The 23,775-nt window shown below is 37.6% G+C and overlaps 1 protein-coding gene across 3 annotated transcripts; it reads left to right on the top strand.

Moving 5' to 3' along the window:
* The first annotated feature begins 309 nt into the window (after positions 1–309).
* RLIM (ring finger protein, LIM domain interacting) lies at positions 310–23,380 on the top strand. 3 transcript variants are annotated; one of them, XM_070291843.1, is made up of 5 exons: positions 310–762; positions 2,568–2,630; positions 17,268–17,460; positions 18,323–18,406; positions 19,865–23,380. In XM_070291843.1, the coding sequence occupies exons 3-5, from the start codon at positions 17,292–17,294 to the stop codon at positions 21,442–21,444; spliced, it is 1,833 nt and encodes a 610-aa protein (XP_070147944.1). In that variant the 5' UTR covers positions 310–762; positions 2,568–2,630; positions 17,268–17,291; the 3' UTR covers positions 21,445–23,380. The 3 variants fall into 3 exon arrangements, with proteins under 3 accessions (XP_070147944.1, XP_070147945.1, XP_070147946.1); XM_070291845.1 differs by having other exon boundaries at positions 532–982; XM_070291844.1 differs by lacking the exon at positions 2,568–2,630 and having other exon boundaries at positions 403–762.
* The last annotated feature ends 395 nt before the right edge of the window (positions 23,381–23,775 follow it).

Raw genomic sequence — 23,775 nt, 5'->3', positions numbered from 1 at the left:
ATATATATATAACTACTGTCCCTCCCCCCCCAAGAATATAAAGATACACAACAACTGGGATTTTGGTCTGCTTTAATTTGCGCTGTATCCCCAACATCTATACTAGTGTCTGACACCTACAGTTGGCATTCGATAAATGTATTCGAATAAAAGTAGGATGCTGTATTAACCGGTCCTGACTGTGTGAATCGACGTCAGGTTAGACTAATATCGCGTTTCTCACTCTCTGAAAAGGGCTTCCAGCAGTCATTCGGTGACGTCCTCCAGATTTCAAAATGGGAAAGGTTCTCACAGCTCTCAGAATTTCTCGCCACAATTCAAAATGGCGGAGGAGGGTGGGGCCTGTCACATGGTGGGCGGCACAGCAGCTTTCCTTTTCCAGGCCGCGGCCCGCCCTGCCGCGTCGTCAGCCGGCCACCTCCTCCTCTCACCGAGGGTTTTTCAAGGAATCGCTTGGGATTGGATAATCGGCTGGGACTGGATAATCGGCTGCGGCTGCGGGGCCAGGACGCGGCATCATCACTTCCTGTTGTGGGCAGGCATTTCCTGTCGCTGCTTGGTAACAATGGGGAAGATAATGGCTGCCTGAGCAACGTCTCCGAGCAGGCGCTGGGCTAGAGGCGGGTCTCGACCAGCGACTCATCGGAGGCGGGCTTGAGAGCTGCGGCAGGGGAGGCGCGCAGGAGCCCCGGCGGCGGTGGCGGCGGCGGCGGCGGCGGCGGCGGCCGAACCGACCGAGTCGGATCCCGACACCAAAACCGAGTAAGTGAAGCCTTGGGAAATGGATGGAGAGCGAGAGGAAGACAGCGAAGCCCCATCTGCTGCTTTCTCTCAAAATGGCCTGACTGGTGCATCGTGGCGGAGGCTCATCGCCGCCTCCGGACCCCAGGCACCGGTTGCTGCGGGGGGCTCCGTGGCGTAATCTCCGCTGCCATTTTAGCTGGGTGTATAGTCGACAGGCTTTTTGAAGAAGGGGAAGGAGGTAGGTAGTACTTCCTCTCCGTGGCCGCGCGAGCCGCAGCTGGGGCCCTCCAGAACCTTAAGAATTTGGGGGAGGCGATTTTCGAATGTTGGCCTCAGGCATGAGAATCTTTGATCGTCTTAGGTTTTCCTCTCCTCCCTGGAGACTTCCTTCGCCTCCTCCTCCTCCCCCTCTCTTTTACATGGCGGGCTTGGGTTTAGGAAATGGGGAAAAAATCAGGCTGCTCTAAGTTAGATGCTGGGAACTCTTGGGCCTTTAGATTTCCCAGGATTTGCAAAACCCCATTTTGAGCCTTCTGCTTCTGCAGGGCACTATCAGTTAGGCGCCCCCTGAGGCCACGATGACATCTTCCCGGAGGATCTAAGACAAATGTGGTTTACTCCTTTGCTTGAATAACCCTGGCGTATCCTTTGCCGGATACCACTGCACGGATTCCCCCCAAAAGGGAGGGAAAAGCCGTTGCGTGTTTGTTGTTTTTCCCTGGCTGAGGGTGGGAATTGGGCCAAATGATTTTGAAGTTAATTTCCGTTCAATCCGTGCACAACCCAACCCCTCCCCCCTCAAAAATGCCTAAGGGTCTCGGCTTCTGCGGGCGGTACCTGCCACGTACGCCATAGCTTTAGTAACTAGTATTAACCGGTTGGGCTTCTGCTTCCTGAATACTCCGTCCCTTTTTCCCTTATGCTGATTAATTTCAAGATGGAGGAGACAGCCACGTTCCTTCCCTAGACAGTTTCACCATACTTATTCCACAGGTTAGTCCGGGAATCTGAGGCCTAGCAGGCTTGTCTATTTAGGTCGTTCTTTCGTTTTGCAGAAAGAGGAAGCATTTATATTAGGTTGTCATTCAGGCTTAGCAAGGCCCCACAATAATTATTTTTTTGCTGGAAATAAGGAGCCCGCATTTCCTGAATCAGAATTAACCGCAGTGGCTTTGGATGATTGAAAGGAGGAAGAAATAAACTACTACTAATCATTTTTTTTTGAATTCTTGTCATTATTGAAGACAAAATACACTTATCACCCCATCAGGTACATTATGTCCGTCCTGGATGACTTGCGAGCAGGCTGGCACAGTTATCGCTGCCCCAGAATCAGTTTTCTAAGTTGTAGAAATAAAATGCCCAGGAAGACCAATCTAAATATTTTTAAAATTTTATTGTAATACTCTTCTCTTACTGAAAAAGTGTTTTTCTTTAGCCTAAGATGTCCTGATGATTTTTCATACTTTAGTTCCTGCCTTAGGCTAGTGTAACGTACCAAATAAGTTCTTGAAAGTAACTGTGAGAATCTGAAAATAATTACTGATCTGATGCGTAAAAGCCCATTTTAAGTAAGTTTATATTAAAAGGTAGATGGGCTGTTAGCCTTTAAAAGATATCTTCTATCTAACATATAAGATTGTTGGTTCCCTCTGACCTTCTTAGTCTCCCCAAATATCCTAATACTAATGTGGAATTAGGTTGAATTATGGTGGGTGTGTATCTAAAATACATAGGATATGTAATTTTTAGGATGTGTCTGTTTCAAAGAAAATGTCTTATCTTATAAAAGAGGAAGAATAATGGATTCTTTTTTTTTCTAGAGCAGAGAGTGAAGAAAACTAAAATCCAGTTTATTGTATACAATACTATGTCATAACAGTCAGGTAATTTTATTTTTTGTTGCGTCTCCTGATGATTTATGTGTAGAATGCATGTTTTAAAATATTTATTCTGTTTTGGGGTCCCTGTAATAAAATGGGCTTCTTTGATATATGTTAGTTGGTGTCGGGCATTCTTAATGGTCAGAATGGGTGTTTTTCACTGGGAATTCAAAGGGTAGTGTTTCTCAGTAGCTGGAACCTCATTAGTGCTCTGTCAATTTTCTTCTTTTAAAATAATGTCTGAAATTTACCAGTACCTGTATAGAACGGAAAGAACAAAATAGAAATTTGCTTCCTTTAATCACTGTTGGAATGGGATGAGTATAAATAAATAGTATTTAAATGTTTATTGAATAACTAAATGAACTAACAGTAGACTATATTACAGGAATATAATCTCAAGTTATTTTGTGTGACATTTGATATTTTTGCTTCAAGATCCGAAAAGTCATAATATATAATACTCTAATTGATATCAACCTCTTTCATCATCGTTGTTAAGGTAACCACATAATTTATTGCCCTAGCTAGGATGCTTTTAAGAGAAAAAGGAACATTATTTTCCTGGACAACAGGTGGAAACCAGGGTTGTCCCATGCAAATTAGGATGGGTAATTAGCCCAAATTCATAATTAATCTGTATTGAATACTTATGTGCTAGGTCCTGTGCTTCACATGTGTGATTTTGTAATCCTTACAGCCAAGCTTCATGAGGATGTTACCTGTTTTACAGAGTAACTGAGACTCAGAGGAGAGATTAGATAATTTGTTCTCTATTAGATAATTTGTTCTCAAAAAGCTAATAAGTGGTGGGAGCCCCCATTTTAACCCAGGTCTGTCTGATGCCAAAGTCAATAAACTTTTATGTCCTTAGACTTGTTATTAGAAATGCAAAGAAAATGAAAAGTTGTAATAAAAAAAATCTATAGGTTAAGTTGCATCTAAAACTTCTGTTAACACTCGAAGGAAATTTGCTTTATGAAGCAAGTGAGACTTATCTAACGATTGCACTCTCTTTTTCAGTCTGTCAGGGTTCTTGTTTCAGCTGTTACTGCCTGTAATATAATTTGATAAACAATTTAACATTAAAAGTGGTTTTAAGAAGTAGCTTAATAATGAAGTGATATCTAGAAGTGTTAGGCTGGTTGGATATATTTTTCATGTTAGTGAACATATAGTGAGGCCTTATATACAGTAGATCAAATGGGACATTTGCATTTGTCAAATTTACAATGTGTGTATTTCTTTTTCTGTAGCTCTAGTGGATTGGGAAATAGCAAACCATTCACTAATCTCCTGGTCCCTTGATTTACCATAGAGTGGATAACAAATTAGAACATGAAAAGTCCTTTGTCAAAACCAGACCAATGAGATGGTAGAATTTTGGGCCAGTGCCTAGGACTGAGACATGTTTTTCTTTTGTAAATCTATTTCCATAACATTTCTTTGCTATACAGACATTTCCAAACCTTATAGCCCATTGATTTTTAAAAGTATCCAGTTTACATGATCCTTTGACATTTTGTGTAAGAAAGCAATAACACTTCTATTTTTTTCTTTCATTTTTTTGAAATAGAAGTTTCCCAGATAATAAAGCAATTTATTTTAGAGGTAAAAATCTTGACAATCTTAAACAGTTTGGGAGTATATTTGTAAACTTGAGGTTTTGCTATACATAGTCTTATATTTTGGGTTTCCCTGGTGGTTCAGTGGTTAAAAAAAAAAAAATCTGCCTGCCAGTGAAGACATGGTTCAGTGCCTAGGGTTGGGAAGATACCATGGAGAAGGAAATGCCCACTCCAGTATTCTTGCCTTGGAAATCCCATGGACAGAGGATCCTGGCGGGCTGCAGTCCATGGGGTTGCAAAAGGGTCGGACATGACTTAGAGACTGAACAACAAATTCTTGTATTTTAGTGCTTCAGCTCAAGGGTTTAATTTTATCAGTCAAAATATCACATACATATGTTTGGAAGACTAATATCTGTAGATAGTACATGTGTGTATATAGATTTGTGGACTTACTGCAGTAATTTCACAGCAGCAGTTTGGACTGCTATTACAGCATTTGCATGATGATGAACATGATCCATTCTGTGGTGGGAAGGAGATATTTGTGTTCAGTGTTTTCAGATTTTTCTGAAATGAAAAATGGTCTCTTTCCTCTTGCTCTACATTTGATTGTGTGAAGAAAGGGTTTAACTCGTAATTACATTTTTCATTTTGTATTGACCAAAGTTCCTGTTACTGTCAGTTACATTTGAGGTCACCTTATAATTTATCCAAACTGGGACACTTTTAAGAGTGAAAGAAGGCCATATTAATAATCACTGTAAGACAGCAGTTGTAGACTGCTACTCATATGGACAAACTGGGTATATATGGTCACCTTTGTCATCATTTCTCTGTAGGAGCTCTGGTTCAGAAATCACAGTTGTCAGTGTGTTTGGTTCTGTAACACAAAATTATTTTCCTCAGACAATATAGGAGTCATTTGTGTAGATATTTTTCAGTCACGTGATTTAAAAATAGTTCATTTTTGGTGGAAAACTTCTATCTTAAAAAATAGTACTTATTTGCTAACACCAGAATTGGCCAGTAATCAATGACTTTTGCATTAAAACATTTTAAAAATAAGCGCATGAGCCTTTTGGGTTTTTGAGTCATTGACTTCTTACAAATAATGAGAAATCAGAATTGAGTTAGTGTGCATAAGACCAAATGCTAATTTAGTGGTATAGCTTGATACTAAAAGAACATGAACTGGGTAATCGAAGATTAGATTCCATCTTAAGTACTTGAGTGAATTGAAATGTCATAATGGGTTCCTTTTTAAACTAACTTGTTCCTGTGAATTGGCAGCATTTGGCTTGGTCTCCATCCTTTGATTTGTTGACATTCTTAATATTCTTTTGATTTAGCTGTTTTAGACGGTGGTTGTCATTAGAATTGTTTGTGAGCTGCAGAATTCCTGCCTAGAGATTAAACACATGCTGAATCCTTTTTTTTCCTGATGTCCTTTTCAAGTGATAAAGATAGAATACAAGTGAGGCTAAGCTAACATTGCCATGCACATATTTTATAATCTCATACTGCTCTAGTAGTATCAGCAGTGGCAGAAGTTTTACTACCATCCTCCAATAGGCCAATAATGGAAATAAATTGTGTGGGTGGTGAGAGGTACTGTGTAGTAAGGCAGTGAAACATAAACCCTACCTTATTTTTTTAAAGAGGAATGCTTTGTATTTGGTTTTTTAAAAAATAAGATAGTCATAAAAAGAGAGAAGTGTACGAGTGAAATAGCAGTGAGAAAAGCACAGCTTTTAAGCTTACATCCTAGTTATTCATGTTGTTTCTTGACCTTTATTTTTCCAACCTATATTGTAATGTGATGTGGGTTATATCATAGTCTGGATTCTTAGAATTGGAAAGGTATCTTGTAGATAGCTTAATCCAGTACACTAATACTGATGGAGATCCTGAGATGCAAAAGGTTAAATAATTGGCCAAATTCACATAGTTAATTTTACAGCCAAGACTAGAACCTAGTATCTTCTCTTTTTTCATTTTCACAGAGCTGAATTCCACCCTGCTACTCAGTCAACCTTTGATTTGTTGGCTGCAAATGCTATAAAGTTTTAATCATTCTATATAGGAAAAATTCCCAACACTTCTGCTAACTACATATACAATGGTATTTTATATCCAGACCTCAAATTCAGTAGTTCTTTGTGACTTGGCTTTTTTTGTTGTTTTTAACTATATTAAGTATTTTTCATTTTGATGATGGTATTATTGACCTGACATTTTCTTTTTACACAAGACTTGCGTGTCATTAATTCTCATAGGCTCTGTGAGGTTCTTAATGAAGGAAAATCTGTTGCAAACAGAATAATGCCTGCCCTTTTTTCAGTATGACACATTTTTATGTTGATACCTATGATTTTTTTGTGTGTGTGTATTGTACTTTAGGACACTATTGAATTTTGTAGCTTGTTTGAACACATCCGAAAGGTGACAATGCCCAAGATAACTTCAGTAGTTGGTTGACATTAGGTTATCTTGATTCCTCCCTCCTGTACTTTCTGATTTTGAAAAAGAAGTGATTTCTTCCAGACTTAATAGATGTGGTTTATTTTAAAATTGATACTCACACAACCTTTTGAATTTCAGAATTCATTTTTTTATGTCTGTTGTTTTTTAACTCTATATTTTGGTGCCTTAAATCTTAATTGATGGAGTATGTCCATTGAATATAGTATGTGTGCTTATATTTAGCACCAGATCTCCTCACCCATTAATACTGAACAGTATGTTTTAAGTGACTTTTTGCCCTAACATCATAACAGAAATACATGTTTTAAAGATTAGTGTACGTGGGTTAGGAGAATTAAATACTTATAGCAGTGGTCAGAAACATAGTAATGTGCATAATTTATATTAATATATGATAATTACTATAGAAGAATTGAAATCGTTAAAAATGCTTTAAAATTCTCAAGGTGAATAAAATCTGCTTTAAACTCCCTAATTATAGAATAAATCTCAAGTTGGTTTTCTTGCTGGCTTTTCCTCCCCGGAATTAAATCTACCTGACACAGTCATACAGTTACTGACCAGATGAGTAGTTTTTTAAATGACTGGGCAAATTTTCTAATTTGGCTACTTATTTTCCAGGAATGGATTTGGCTATATTGGCACACAGTACCCTGAAAGAAATAAGGTTAATAAAATATGCTATGCATCTGAGGGGCAACTGTATTTAAAACAAAAATACTAAAAGTTGACTTGTTTAAAAAGAAGCCCTGGTGGGTTCATACTGCTTATAAAAGATGTTTTGTCATTTTGGAAGTTTTCATACCAGAAGTGAACATGAACTAAGTGAAAGTAATGAAGTTGCTCAATCATGTCCAACTCTTTGTGACCCTATGGACTGTAGCCTGCCAGGCTCCTCTGTCCATGCCTCAGGCAAGAATGCTGGAGTGGTTTCCCATTTCCTTCTCCAGAGGATCTTCCCAACTGAGGGATCAAACCCAGGTCTCTCACATTGCGCAGAGAGACTCTTTACCCTCTGAGCCACCAGGGAAGCCCCGAACATCAACTAAAAAGCTGATAGTGAGGTTGAATACATTGGACATGCCTGTGAGGATTGAAGGAATGTATTTTTAAGGTATATGGTCTTAGGATATATTGGGAGGCAGTTGACCATTTATTGAAAAGTTGACTGGATTTGGAATCAGGAGACCTGGATTTAATTGCTGGCTCTTACCATTTACTAGCCTCATGGTCTTTGGTAAATCACTTCCTCTCTCTGTGCTTCTGTTTCCTATCTGTAAAATAGAGTTTGTGATTCCTACTTCATAGAATTGTTGGAAGGCTTAAATGAAATATAGGTGAAAGGGCTGTATGAATAGGGCAATGGATATTGCTTTTAACTAGGAAGAGACCTAAGTGATTTAAAAACAGTTACACATTTTTTCTCTTAAGTTTTATTGGTTAAGTTTTCATAAAAATATTTAAGTTTAAAGTTGACTGATAACTATATTTAATCCAAACTTTCTGACTGTGCGCATGAATATTATAACTCAGTATAAGGTAACTGAATGAAAAGATTTAAAATTTTCTCATTTATGATGATGGAGCCCAGAGGGTATGGGGATTCTTTTTTTCTCATACCTAATTTAGACTGGAAGTGTACCACAGTGTTCACCACAGAGTAGAATCTATAAATGGTAGACCCATTTTATTAACATGATCTTTTCACACCAAAATGGAGAGAGATCTGTATTTGATCATTTGAACTGCAGTCTCCTGACATCTTTGGCATGTTTTAACTTTCTGAACTTGTGATTTAGAATTATTACATTTTTTTCATTTTTTTACCGCTTTAGGTAGTGAAGGCACTGCTTAAAATGAGACCAGACTCACTGGGTGTATGTTCGTAAGATGATTTTACAAGGCATTTGAAGGCATTGCTTACATTCAAGATTTCCTTTTTTTTTTTTTTTAATGTAATTAACTTCTAGTCCAGTGGACCTTGGCAGGTGTTAAAGCTGTAACATTTGTCTTGCCAGTGCTGGAATCTCTTGACCTCCACTCCCAACACAGGCAAATGCAGAATAAAGCAGAAAGAATGAATGCTTTGGGCAAAAGTAGGGAAGCAAATAGGCTTTTTCTCTCCCTGTGCCTTAATCAACTGCAAGAAATGAACAGCATTTTATTTTTTTTTCCTTGATAAGAAATTACTTTAATAATTCCATTTGTTGTTCAGTCACTGAGTCATGTCTGACTGTAACTCCATGGACTGTAGCACACCAGGCCTCCCTTTCCCTCACTATCTCCTGGAGTTTGCTCAAACTGAGGTCCATTGAGTAAGTGATGCCATTTAATCATTTCATCCTCTGCTGCCCTCTTCTCCTTCTGCCCTCCGTCTTTCCCAGCATCAAGGTCTTTTCCAATGAGTTGGCTCTTTGCAGTAGATGACCCAAGCATTGGAGCTTCAGCTTCAGCATCAGTTCTTCCAGAGGATGTTCATGGTCGATTTCCTTTAGAATTGACTGGTTTGAGCTCCTTGCAGCCCAAGGGACTCTCAGGAGTCTAGAGCACCACAATTTGAAAGCATCAGTTTTTTGGTGCTCAGCCTTCTTTACAGTCCAACTCTCACATCTGTACGTGATTGTTGGAAAAATCTTAACTTTGAGTATACGGACCTTTGTCAGCAAAGTGATGTCTTTGCATTTAATATGCTATCTAGGTTTGTCAAAGCTTTCTTGCCAAGGAGCAAGCATGTTTTAATCTCATGGTTGCAGTCACCATCCACAGTGATTTTGGAGACCAAGAAATTTAAATCTGCCCCTGCTTCCACTTTTCGGACCAGATGCCATGATCTTGGTTTTTGTAATATTGTTTTAAGCCAGTTTTTTAACTAATTAATTTAATTAACCCAAATTAATTTCTTGATCAGTTTTCTATAGTTCATTAATATATTTCTAATTTTTTCATGTGAATAAAACATTGAAGTTGAAAAAAGTTTACAAGAATCTCACATGAATATTGTCTTAAGGGAAAAGTAGCTTAAAGTTTAGAGCTTCTTAGGACTTCTGGACCATTTGGCCCAATATTTTTCTGGTTTTTTTTTTTTTTTTAGCCTAGGAAATAACACTTTATTAATACAGTTTCTTTCCACAGTCCTTTCCAACTCCATCCATTTTAAATGGAAATCTATACCTTAGCAAAAAACATGGTGTGTTCTGTTTAATGAAGTCTTGCCAGTTTGATTGCAATTTTGAAATAAATGTGTTGCAAGGATGCCATGTGGGGAAAATAATTTCCTTTATTTTCTCTGGTGTAGGCAGGGGGAAGGGAGAGCAGCATGTTACTATGAAAGTAATAGTAATTTGGATTTGTTTACATGTTACTTTGTGTGTCTCATTGTTAAAATTTTGAATTAAAAAATAAACCAAAATAAAAATCCCTCTTGAATAACCCAGCTTCTAAACTCATCAGGCAGGAGCTATTTAGGATTTAGCAGTCTCCAAAATCACAGTGTTGAGAGGGTTGTGAATAGAGGTATGATTTTTTTTTTTTTTTTGGTCCCTAGCTTCCATGTAGGAAATATTAGAATTTCTAGGTTAAGGGTGAACTTGAAGATTGGTGATTGTAATTAAGAATCATCTATTCCGTGTGTTTTTGTAGAGTATCCACCATTATCTTCCCTAGTGACTCAAATGGTAAAGAGAGTCTGTTTGCAATGCAGGAGACCCATGTTAGATCCCTGGGTGGGGAAGATCCCCTGGAGAAGGGAATGGCAACCCACTCTAGTATTCTTGCCTGGAAAATCCCATGGACTGAGGAGCCTGGCGGGCCCCATTCCATGGGGTCACAGAGAGTCGGATATGACTGAGTGACTAACACTTACCTCACCCTCACTGTTATTATTTTACTTTTGAAGAGTGTAAAGGGGATTCATAAATAGTGGGTTTATAGAGCAGAAACAGTATATTGGGAACACTTTAGAGCTGTTTCCATATGTGGAGTTTCTCTAGCTTACGAACAAATTCTTTAAAGCTGCATGCATTGTTCCATATGGTAACCTCTAAGCACATGTGGCTACTGGACACGTGAAATGTCATTAACTGGAACTGAACTTTTAATTTTTTTTCATTTTAATTAAGCTAATAAACAGTGTAAATTTTTTCCATTAAACATGACTTTTGTTTCATTAGGACTACATTTCACTTTAACCATTGAAAATTTAGCATCCAATTTGAGATGTGCTGTAAGTATAAAATACATACCAAATTTCTCAGACTTAGAATTTTAAAAAAGAATATATCTCAAGATTTTTTATATTGATAATGTGTTGAAGTGATCTTTTGGATCTGTTGGGTAAATAAGATATTGAAAGTGAAAGTGGAGCATGAAGAAGTTGGCTTAAAGCTTCAGAAAACGAAGATCATGGCATCCGGTCCCATCACTTCATGGGAAATAGATGGGGAAACAGTGTCAGACTTTATTTTTGGGGGCTCCAAAATCACTGCAGATGGTGACTGCAGCCATGAAATTAAAAGATGCTTACTCCTTGGAAGAAAAGTTATGACCAACTTAGATAGCATATTCAAAAGCAGGGACATTACTTTGCCAACTAAGGTCTGTCTAGTCAAGGCTATGGTTTTTCCAGTAGTCATGTATGGATGTGAGAGTTGGACTGTGAAGGCTGAGTGCCGAAGAATTGATGCTTTTGAAGTGTAGTGTTGGAGAAGACTCTTGAGAGTCCCTTGGACTGCAAGGAGATCCAACCAGTCCATTCTGAAGGAGATCAGCCCTGGGATTTCTTTGGAGGGAATGCTGCTAAAGCTGAAACTCCAGTACTTTGGCCACCTCATGTGAAGAGTTGACTCATTGGAAAAGACTCTGCTGGGAGGGATTGGGGGCAGGAGGAGAAGGGGATGACTGAGGATGAGATGGCTGGATGGTATCACTGACTCGATGGACGTGAGTCTGAGTGAACTCTGGGAATTGGTGATGGACAGGGAGGACTGGCGTGCTGTGATTCATGGGGTTGCAAAGAGTCGGACACGACTGAGCAACTGAACTGAACTGAAAATTAGTATTTAAAAAATGTAAAAGATCTTGTGAGGCAGGAAGTGACACTAGTGGCACAGGCAAATGCTGTGTGCAGAGACAGTTGAAAAAAAATTGCTACCTGAGGTAGTCAGTAATAGCTTCTTAGGTGGTAAGATTTCATTGAACCTTGAGGGGTGAGTGAAACTGGGGAGAGATTAAACGGAGGGCTGAAGGGAGAGCATTAGAAGTGTGAAGGTAGTAAAGTACAAGATGTTTTGGAGGGAAAGGATGGGGCAATATAAGTGAATTGGTCTTGTTAAGAAAATGTTATAACAAAATTGTGTCACTGGGAATATGTGGCTTAGTATGACCCTAGACCCAGAATTGGAGAAGGCAGTGGCAACCCACTCCAGTACTCTTGCCTGGAAAATCCCATGGATGGAGGAGCCTGGTAGGCTACAGTCCATGGGGTCGCGAAGTTGGGCACGACTGAGTGACTTCACTTTCACTTTTCACTTTCATGCTTTGGAGAAGGAAATGGCAGCCCACTCTAGTGTTCTTGCCTGGAGAATTCCAGGGACGGGGGAGCCTGATGGGCTGCCGTCTATGGGGTCTTGCAGAGTTGGACACAACTGAAGCAACTTAGCAACAGCAGCAGCAGACCCAGAATAAGGAAACCAAGGGACTGTCTATCTTTAATGACATTTTAGTCCAAAGGGTCTTTTGAAATCAGTCTGTTCAAACTCCTACCTAATATCTAGCCTCTACTTGAATACTTCCAGAAATTGGTAGTAGCTTACTTCAAGAGACTGGTTGCATCTCTACTTTTGGACAGTCTTATTTGACTATTAAAAGACAGAATTATTTGCTTTATATTTCTTCCAACTCTTGGCTCTAATTTGACCCTGTGGTTTGCTCTCTTATATGTTATAACTCCAAATATTTGAAGGTGGTAATCGTGTCCATTTTTAGTGTTGTCTTTGGGTTAGACATTTTCAAGTAATTCAGCCATTTATTTTATGGTATTCCCTGGCTTCTCACCATCTTAGTCACTCTAGATATTTTCTAGTGTTTGTCAGTGCCCTTTTGGATGTATTTTTAATGTTTCAAATACTCTACATGTAGTCTGAACAGCAAGTAGCATTGAGACTACTACCTATTTTTATCTGAATACTGTGACCTAGGAAAGGTTTGTCAACCTGTGACTCCAAGGTTTCTTAACGGTCAAGTCAAACATGCTTTTAACTGAGCTTTTGTTAACTAAAAACTTCAGGTCATCTTCATGTTGCCAGGACAGGTCCCCCTCTCCCCATCAGCTTGATAACCCTTAACGTGTTTAAAGTAGCACATTTACCATCATTTTTGTTGATTTCCACTCATCCTTACAGCCCACTGAGAATTCAGGATTTTTTTTTAATTATTATATACATCTTCATTACTAACTCCCAGCATTGAGTTGTCTATAGATTTGGCTGGCATGTCTTTGACTTGGTTCTTTGCAAAATGCGTAAGACTGGGCTCAGTCTTTGAGAGTGGTATTCAGCAACTGTGAATCTGTTAAATTGTATTGTCATCAAGCTCCTTGCTGCTCAAACTGATTCTAGGATTAGCAGTGTCAGCATTACGTGAAGGCTTACCTAAAATGCATGCTCTCAGGCCTCACCCCCAATCTACTGAATCAGAACCTGTATTTTTACAAGATTTCCAGGTGTTTCGTTTGTATGTTGAAGTTTGAGAAGCATGGATCTAGCCTATATTTCTCCATAAAATAGGATGCAAAAACTTTTCAGACTCTGTACAAAAACCAAGCCAGACGTTTCAGCAGTATTATCCTGATGCCTCTATCAAAGTTTCTCAACCTTGACTGTGCAGTGGAATTACCTGCAGAATTTTTAAAATGTCGCTGTCTGGCCCCAGAGAAAGCTCCTCAAGTGATTTTAATGTGAGAATCTTGTAAAGCAAGTTCTGTGTGAAAGAAGACTATGTAATGCAAATGAGGTTAATTTGACAGTGAATTCCACTTCTGGTGTGAACATGTTTTTCTACATGTTTGCAATATATCTGATAGTCTATAGCAGAATTCCATGCGTCACCACTCCCCTCAGGTTTTGTGCCAGATTTTGCTGTGTTATAGTTTATAGACGTCACTTTCTTTGCAGATTAGATCATCTGGTATTCCCTGTTCTCTGATTTCTCAAAGATTGGAAATTTTGCAGTTTGGATTTTGATTTTTTTTTTCTTTGAGAAACTTGGTTTTTTCCACTACTTCCAGTTGGAAGATGATTCTCCTTGCTGAATAAGATAGAAGTTGAGTGCCTCTACCTACCATCTTCTATTAATATACCATCTGTACCAGAGGCTTAGTAAAAGATCTCATTCTTATTTCAGATTTGTTTTTCAAAGCCATTTAAAAGCTCTTTCCCATACTTTTGAAAGTTTCTATTCCTTGTGAGCTTTAACCTCTGACACTATTTTTAAGACTTTGTGCCATTCTTGTAACAGTCCTTGGTATGTGATTTTTCTGTTATCTTTGGTTCCTGTCCTTCAGATGTCAGAACTTATCAGAAATTTTTGCCTTCTTTGAAAGCTTTGCATTCTTAAAGCCTTTCAACCCTACTGAGTTTTCAGTTTTTAGAAATTATTTTCAGAACTATTTATTGATCTATTCCTTCATAAGTGGACTTGGTCCTTTCATGTTACTACTATTCAGAATATTAACTGCCTAATATTAGCCAAGTGTGATTTTCTTTGATTTGGGAAATTATGGCTGAACTTTCTTTGTGCTTTTCTGTATTTTTTTTAATTAACTGTGTTCTATTTATTACCAATACTAAGTTGTAGAAAATTTTGGCTTGTTTTTTTTTTCATTGCCTGGTCCCTATAACGTTAATGGATGTTTTATTTAACCTGTTGACTTCTACTCTTACAGTTTCAAGTTATTTAAAAAACAGCATCTTTCTGAAATTTATATAGTTTAGTCTTACCAAAATTGAGAAATCTTAGTTATGAAATTAGGAAACTCCAAAAATATTAAGGTCTCTCTCCCTTTTCCCTTTCCTTGAGATAATTCATCTTGTTTGTTTAAAGAATGATAGACCTAAGAATAATGATAAGAAAAACAGTGGAGAGCCAGATGTGCCCATGTATAGACTAAAATTTGTTTAGACTCATCAGACAGGTAGACAGTCTTCTTTGTTTTTTTAATATCTGAAAGATGGCTTGTTTTTATTTTTCTCTAGTATTGACATAAACATCCAGATACTTCATGTTTTGTGTGTTGGATTAAATCCTAGTACCAACATAGATTACTGCTTTTCCACAAATCAGATTTTCACGTTTCTGAGTTAACTTTTGTCATTGTGAACTTGAGTCAATCTGCGGTTGGAAGGAAAAGAATATTCTATATATATATTTCCTAGGGCTGTACAAATAGTGAGTGACAATTAAGTTTTGGCTAATTTTATGTACTATCCAGAGTAGGGGTTGACAAACTTTTTCCGTAAAAGGCCAGATAGTAAATTTTTTTTCACTTTGCTGATCAGAATTGAATATATTACATAGTTATTTATATAAAAAGAGAGAAGCCAAATTTCCACAGAGTTTTTCTTGATGTAATAATAAATGAGTACAATGTTTTATAATACAGGTCTACTAGTGAGAAGAATGGTATTCTTTTTGGTAGGATAACATTTTGCTTAATTGGGGCTAAACATTCTTTATCATCAGAATCATTTGCAGATGTCCATTGACTGTTATCTGATTTGAAATGAGATTTTACATATTTCGTTGCTGAAAATGTCTTCACACATACAAGTACGCTATCTAATCAATATACAAGCGTATGATTTTAATTGTAAATTTGCCCAACTTGATATATTTTTGCTCTACGCATATTTTTTTTTAACCACCATTTCAGTTGTAACACATCTTCACAGATTCCACCTCAGGTTGTTCTGAATTAGTGTTTCTCAGCTTCTTTGAAAATGTTATCACCTGTAGTTAGTTGTTCCATGCAAACTATTCAGAGACTACTTCTTTAGTTACTTCAAACTCCTCAAATAACTTGACTCTTTGAATAAGTAACTGAATAGTATCGGTTATATTTGTCAACTCGTCAAGAACCAAAGGGGACTACTCATTTGCTTCCTTGTTTTTCACTTGATGATTGATATATCCCAGTATCGTCACTTGTTGAGCAACTGTTCTCATTAAAAGGCTAATAATCTTAAACCAGTTTATTTTCTGTGGACTATTTGTTTAGCTTCTGCAGTCAAACACAAATTTAGCTAACATATCATTGATAAATGTCTTTCCTTGCTTAGCCAACAAATGAGCCACCTAGAAACTTAACTCTGGTTGAAGCTTCATTTTTTATTTTTGTGAGGAAATATTTTGTGATATTTGTTTTAAATTTTCTAATTTTTCAGACCATAGATTTCCTGTGAATTGAAAATACTATGATGAGTGCTTAGTCTAATAATATTAATGTATATTTTATTATTTTAGCACAGGTACAGTTTCAGTGTCATTGTATTATAAATAAAATACTTGCCATCTGCTCTAATAAAATAATACATGTCCACTGTGCCTTTAGAGATGGTACTCAGTGTTCATCAAGTTTTACTGGAATACAGCTGTACACGTTCATTTACATATTGTCTGTGGGCTGCTTTCTTCCTATAATGGCAGAGTTGAGTAGTTGTGACAGACTATGTGGCACTGTCACTGCTTTGCACTGGTGGTCTGTGCACTGCAAGTCACAGTGATGCAATTATAACTTGACAGCATTTCAAGTGCCATGCTTACACTGTAACATTTTTCTAAATTACCAGTGCACACTCATAGTATTAAATGGAGAAAGTGGGCTTGACCATTAGCATTTTTAGAACTTCTATTCTACATGTCATATCTCTGTGAGAGGCAGAGCATAGAGAAACCTGAATTCAGATTGTCCGGATTCAGCTTCTGGCCCTGTTACTTGTTAGTTGTGTAACCCTGATTAAGTTATATAACCCCTCTATACTTTAGTTTCTTCATCTGTAAAAAAAAAGGAATAACAACAACAACAACAGTGTTTGTGCACAGTGTCATTGTGAGGACGAAAAAACAAAAGCAATTACAGTGCCAAGAATTCAGTAAGCTGCTTGGGTCTAACCTTGTTGAATAGACACCGTTCAATTCTTGCTACGCTGCTGAATTCTTACCTGTATTTCTCTAACCAAACTTTTCTCTGGACAAGTAGCTAAGAATTTATTTATTTGATCTCATACAATTTTCACACATCACAAAATATTCTCTTAGAAAAACATTTAAAAGTATAATAACCATCTCAAGGAGAAAAAATAGTCACCAGGGCTAAGTTTGGTCTATGGGCCATAGTTTGCCAATCCCTGACCTAGTCTTTTCCTAGTATAACAGTGCTTTTCAGTGTTTGTATTAGGAAGTTTCCATTCGAATATATGAGGTCTTAAAATTCATGTCTCAACCTGAATTCTGGATTTTCACACAATTAAAACTGTTATGTAGAAGATATACTGACTTTTGTTTTCAAGAGTGATCTCCTTTCTCCTTTTAGATAATTTTCCACTTGTTCATCAAGATGGAAAGCTCAGATTGTAACGATAAAGGAAGTGGTGATCAGTCTGCAGCACAGCGCAGAAGTCAGATGGACCGATTGGATCGGGAAGAAGCTTTCTATCAATTTGTAAATAACCTCAGTGAAGAAGATTATAGGCTTATGAGGGATAACAATTTGCTAGGCACCCCAGGTATGCAATGTGTAGTTTAAAGATTTATATAGATATATAAATTGCTGGTCTTTAAAAAAACAGCTGTTTTTTAAAAAAATGTTTTGTTTACCATTGTGAAGTATGATTTTAATACCAGGGATATAGAATGAAATTTACTGCTGTACTTATTACTTGATATTATTCACTCATATTTGGAATTATCCTTTGTCAGGATTTTTAGTGAGGAATTATATTATGAATTTATAGTAAGCTGAATTGAAAAGAGTGGAGCTGAACAATCTTTTTGTTATTTATCTTTATTTAACTCTACTAGACAGTGGTCTGGAAGAGCTAATGGGAACTTTGGTTCTTAGGACCTTGGGTAAAATAGTCAGTTATTCAGAAATTTGTGCTTGGTTATTCTTTTTTGTCTCATTAGGTCCGATTTGATTCTAGTTAAAATTCATTATATCACTTCCTCCTCATTTCTATTTAATTCTATTAACATTTGAGTGATTGCTTAAATTTTAAAAGGTAAGGTGTTAGCGTGGTTATTATGAGATGGAGTGTATTTTGAGCCGGGAGTACCAGACTTGAGTCAGAATGCCAGAGTTGGCATTCTTGCCCTACTATATATTAACGAATCAGCTCACTCACTCTGAGTTTCTTTGTCTTAAAATGCAGATAATATCTATCTCCCAGAGTTGCATTTTTGAAGAATGAGATATTGTATGCAAAAGCATATTGTAAACTGGAAAGGAATACAAATAAATAAAAGTTGTAATGTCATGCTCTCAAATAGGTGAATTTTACTCAGGTTCCTACTCTTTGGTTGTCATCTCCGATGGATAAGTCATTGGATTTTATTTATAATTTTGCAAATATTTTAAACTGTTCTCAGGTGAAAGTACTGAGGAAGAGTTGCTGAGGAGACTACAACAAATTAAAGAGGGCCCACCACCACAAAACTCAGATGAAAATAGAGGTAAGTTTTTCTTGGGAGAGGGGTGTAAAGGATGAAATGGATAAGGAGCTTCCTATGATAAATGTCAGCCAAAGATAATCCAAATCAGTAGCACAAATTAATTTGGTGTTAAGTAACTGCTCATAAAAAGAACTGGCATTTTCTTGATATTTGGTGAGAATGTTAACTTTTTTTTTCCTGCTTCACCTGTGGGATTATTTTGAGTGTTAATTGGGATATAGGAATGTCCTGTCTTAAATGTGATCATTTTTCTTTATTTTCCACCTTCATTGAAATTTCCCTGTACCCACTGAATTAGTCCTTCCTTATAAACCTGACTTCCTCACCAGCAGAAAGGTTGCAGTCTCTAATCTGATGGTTCTCAGTTGGGTATAATGTCTGGAGACATTTTTGGTTGGGAGTTTGCTGTTTGCTCTAGTGGGTGGAGGTAAGGGATGCTGCTGCTGCTGCTGCTAAGTCACTTCAGTCGTGTCCGACTCTGTGTGACCCCATAGATGGCAGCCCACCAGGCTCCCCTGTCCCTGGGATTCTCCAGGCAAGAACATTGGAGTGGGTTGCCATTTCCTTCTCCAATGCATGAAAGTGAAAAGTGAAAGTGAAGTCGCTCAGTCGTGTCCGACTCTTTGCAACCCCATGGACTGCAGCCTGCCAGGCTCCTCTGTCCATGGGATGGAGTGGGGTGCCATCGCCTTCTCCGAGGGATGCTGCTAAACATCCTAAAATGCACAGCACAGCCCCCACAACAAAGAATTATTTGGTTCAAAATGTAAATAGTCACACTGTTAAGAAATCTTGTTCTTACTCAGGTCTGGTGTTTCTCCTTCAGGGTGAAATATGACAACAATTAGGTTGTTGAATGTGCTGTATATGTACTATGCTAGGTTCAGACTCTTTACTTGTTCTGATCTCTAATTTCATGTTAATTTAAAATCTTGGTAACATGAAGAAGTAATCTTGTTTATATTTTTGCAATGTCTAAAGCAGTCCTATAGTTTTTAAATGTCTTGTATTATCCAAGGCACTTAAGTCAAGAGCCCAAAGAAATGCTGTAGGCTAATAAAAATCTAACCAAAAAACTGCAATTTGAACTAAAATACTAGCCCTGTACCGCAACTGGTATTTTACCTTATTTGATTGTTAGTGTTTTGACAGTGGACTGAAAAAAATGTCTTCTGACAGTCCCCAGTGGTACACTAGGCTCTGTATACAATGCTAAAAATAGACTTCCTCCCAATTCCCTTTTTAAAAAAATGATTTAAATTTCTCTAGGATTCGCTTGCTGTTTTCAAATGGAATTGAAAGTTTCCTGCTTTTACTTGCCAATCAGTGCAGTATAGTTTAAAAAAATCTGTAAATTGAAATTTGTTCAGAATGTTTTTCTGTTAATAATATGAAGTTTCAGAGTATAATTTCTTATTTTTAATAGTTCCTTTTCTCCCCTCCCTGTTTAAAAAACAGGTGGAGACTCTTCAGATGATGTATCTAATGGTGACTCTATAATAGACTGGCTTAACTCAGTCAGACAAACTGGAAATACGACAAGAAGTGGGCAAAGAGGAAACCAATCTTGGAGAGCAGTGAGTCGGACTAATCCAAACAGTGGTGATTTCAGATTCAGTTTAGAGATCAATGTTAACCGTAATAATGGGAGCCAAAATCCAGAGAATGAAAATGAACCATCTACAAGACGTTCTAGTGGAGAAAGTATGGACAACAACAGCCAAAGACAAATGGAAAATCCACGATCTGAATCAACATCTGCAAGGCCACCCAGATCAGAACGAAGTTCAACTGAAGCATTAACAGAAGCCCCACCTACCAGAGGTCAGAGAAGGGCAAGAAGTAGGAGCCCAGACCATCGGAGAACCCGAGCAAGAGCTGAAAGAAGTAGATCACCTCTACATCCAATGAGTGAAATTCCACGAAGATCTCATCATAGTATCTCATCTCAGACTTTTGAGCATCCTTTGGTAAATGAGACTGAAGGAAGTTCTAGAACCCGGCACCACGTGACATTAAGACAGCAAATAAGTGGACCTGACTTACTAACTAGAGGTCTTTTTGCAGCTTCTGGAACAAGAAATGCCTCACAAGGAGCAGGATCTTCAGACACAACTGGCAATGGTGAATCTACAGGATCAGGCCAGAGACCTCCAACCATAGTCCTTGATCTTCAAGTAAGAAGAGTTCGTCCTGGAGAATATCGGCAGAGAGATAGCATAGCTAGCAGAACTCGGTCAAGGTCTCAGACGCCAAACAACACCGTCACTTATGAAAGTGAACGAGGAGGTTTTAGGCGTACGTTTTCACGTTCTGAGCGAGCAGGTGTGAGAACCTATGTCAGTACCATCAGAATTCCAATTCGTAGAATCTTAAATACTGGTTTAAGTGAGACTACATCTGTTGCAATTCAGACCATGTTAAGGCAGATAATGACTGGTTTTGGCGAGTTAAGCTACTTTATGTACAGTGATAGTGATTCAGAGCCTAGTGGCTCAGTCTCGAGTCGAAATATGGAAAGGTCAGAGTCACGGAATGGAAGAGGGGGTTCTGGTGGTAGTAGCAGTTCTGGTTCAAGTTCCAGTTCGAGTCCTAGTTCCAGTTCCAATGGTGAAAGTTCAGAGACTAGCTCAGAGGTATTTGAAGGCAGTAATGAAGGAAGCTCATCATCAGGCTCATCAGGTGCCAGGCGAGAGGGTCGACACAGGGCCCCAGTAACATTTGATGAAAGTGGCTCTCTGCCCTTCCTTAGTCTCGCTCAGTTTTTCCTCTTAAATGAGGATGATGATGACCAACCTAGAGGACTCACCAAAGAACAGATTGACAACTTGGCAATGAGAAGTTTTGGTGAAAATGATGCATTAAAAACCTGTAGTGTTTGCATTACAGAATACACAGAAGGCAACAAACTTCGTAAACTACCTTGTTCCCATGAGTACCATGTCCACTGCATCGATCGCTGGTTATCTGAGAATTCTACTTGTCCTATTTGTCGTAGAGCAGTCTTAGCTTCTGGTAACAGAGAAAGTGTTGTGTGATTAAGGTCTGAACTCTCAGCTACGTAGCTGGTATAGTGATGGGCAAACAGGAATCACTTGCTTTCTGTCCACTTTTTGAGTGGTGCTTAAATGTAAAGTAGCAACCAGAATTGAGTCATTGCTTTCTGAATGAGTCATTGTCCTTTCTCTAATTTCTGTTCCAAAATAAAAGGAAATATTTAAAAGCAACATGTTAGGACATAAAAATCTGACTTCAGTATCAGTAATTGTTATTACTGATGATTTATCATATACTTGTCAGTTTCTCCTTTGTTATCTTAAAAGGTCTGCCTTAGCAATGACTCTTACCTGTTTCATATTGATCTTTAAAGTTTCATATGCCATAGGAAAGAGGGGTGAAGGAAATTCCCAGTTTAGACTCAGTTACAGTACATGTTGCCTAAGTGACTGCTTAAAGCTATACCATTCCCAGTTATTAGTTGGCACACATTCAGCTACATTCTGAATATCATTTGTTCACCTTTCAGACAAGGTGATATTGGACTTATCAGTGTAAATAACACTAAGATTAGGATCTTCTAAGTGTATAACTGTCTTCTAAGCCCATCACTGTGGCACACTGTAGAGTGAGCTTATAGTTTAATTGAGATATTTATCTTGTGGAAATATTAAAAAAAAGGCCTATGCTTGTGTAAGTGAAAAAATCACATTCATTTGTTTAAAAATGTAAAGCTATTTTGTAGAGGCTCAGTACTTTTTCCAATGCACTGTTGTATTAATGCATTAAAAATTGTAAAGTACCATGCTTAGAAATGAAAAAAACTGCTTTTTGTGAGCCAACATAGTAAAAAAAAAAAAACAAACACACACACACACACATCAAACAAAGTACAAAGCTGCTTTTGTAAGTGTGTAGATGTAAGAGCAGAACATATCTATAATATTTAATGTATGTGAACAGCTACTGTGACCTGCAAAGGAAAGGACAGTATGGATTTAGGCAGGAAATGAAAGAGGGAGTATAGAGAAAAGCGCTTGGAAGAACTTAAACTTTTCATGAAGACAGTAATTCCACAGACGTGAACTGGTTTCATATGGTGAGATCCTTGGCACAGTATTCTACTTGAGCAGATGAAGCAAATTTGGCAGTTTTGGTTTAAGAAAAACAAACCACTACCCCCTAGCACAAGTTACATTGAGGTTTTTGCAAGTTTGCTTCTCAAAAAAAAGAAAAGAATGGAGGAAAGAGACTGTAAACCACTTATTTAGCATAAGAATTGAAGTTGGCACAGATGTGTATACTAGTAGGAAAGTCTCAAATTTGCATTGTTTTTGGTATTTGTTATTCAAGGTACCAGTGCACACTTGTTACTATCTCTAATACAGACCTAATATCTCATATCTAAAGACAAGATGAACTAAGGGAGTTTTATTTTTTGTGGAAAGTGAGTCGTGTTGGGTTATTTGAAATTCTGATTTTAATTGTGCTGTCCATATTTGAAGATGAGAAGGCTGACTGGGATATGCACTTTATGTTGTTTCCTTAGTAAGCTTTGTGAAGAACCCCAGTACTCTTGCCAACTTTCTCTTGAGGCTGGTTGGGGTTAGGATTAGTCTGACTGTGGAGGACTGTCTTTTTCTGAGAAATGCTAGTGGGCCCAAAGAGGGATTGAACACATCCTTGGCTCTTAACAAAGTGAGCTGATTACCCAGGTGTGCATAGTCAGATGCTCTACACAATAAACAAATCTGCTTTAGAAATTATCTGGCTACCTTAACTGTTACCAACTCAGCTGTAAAGATTATTTCAAAGCTCATTCTTTTATATTTTCCTCTGGCTTTCAATCCTACCTAAGTATCAAGGAAATTGTAAATATGGTAGTTGTTTACTAAGGATATGTACTGCTCTTGCAAGAAAATAATGTCCAAACAAAGCTTCACTTATTTTTTTTTAATATAAGCAGATTTTACTGTTTATGGCGCTTATGTAATACATTTTATCTTTCTAAAAAAATTGTCCATGTAAAAGTCAGGATTCGTTTATATTTGTGAGCCTCCTTGTATCCTTTACTAAGGGTGTAATCTACGGTTTTCAGATCTGCAGGGTAGTCCTGATTGGCTAAAAACAAACTCATTTTCCTCTTGGTATAAAATGTCCCATTATAATAGGGGTGTTTATTTTAAATAGTTTAAAAACAACTGCATCACATTCTAAGCATAAAAGAAAGTTATTAACAGGTACCTTCCTAACCTCCCAAGATGTATTATTACTCATTTGTGAAGTATTAAGAGGTAACTCATGCAGAATGCTGGTTATGAATGTAGATACTGAAGCTATTCATAAACACTGGAAATAGAATTTTAAGTTTT

The sequence above is a fragment of the Ovis canadensis genome, chromosome X (assembly GCF_042477335.2).
Source record: "Ovis canadensis isolate MfBH-ARS-UI-01 breed Bighorn chromosome X, ARS-UI_OviCan_v2, whole genome shotgun sequence".
Lineage (NCBI taxonomy): Eukaryota > Metazoa > Chordata > Mammalia > Artiodactyla > Bovidae > Ovis > Ovis canadensis.
This window is presented reverse-complemented; position numbering and strand designations above follow the sequence as displayed.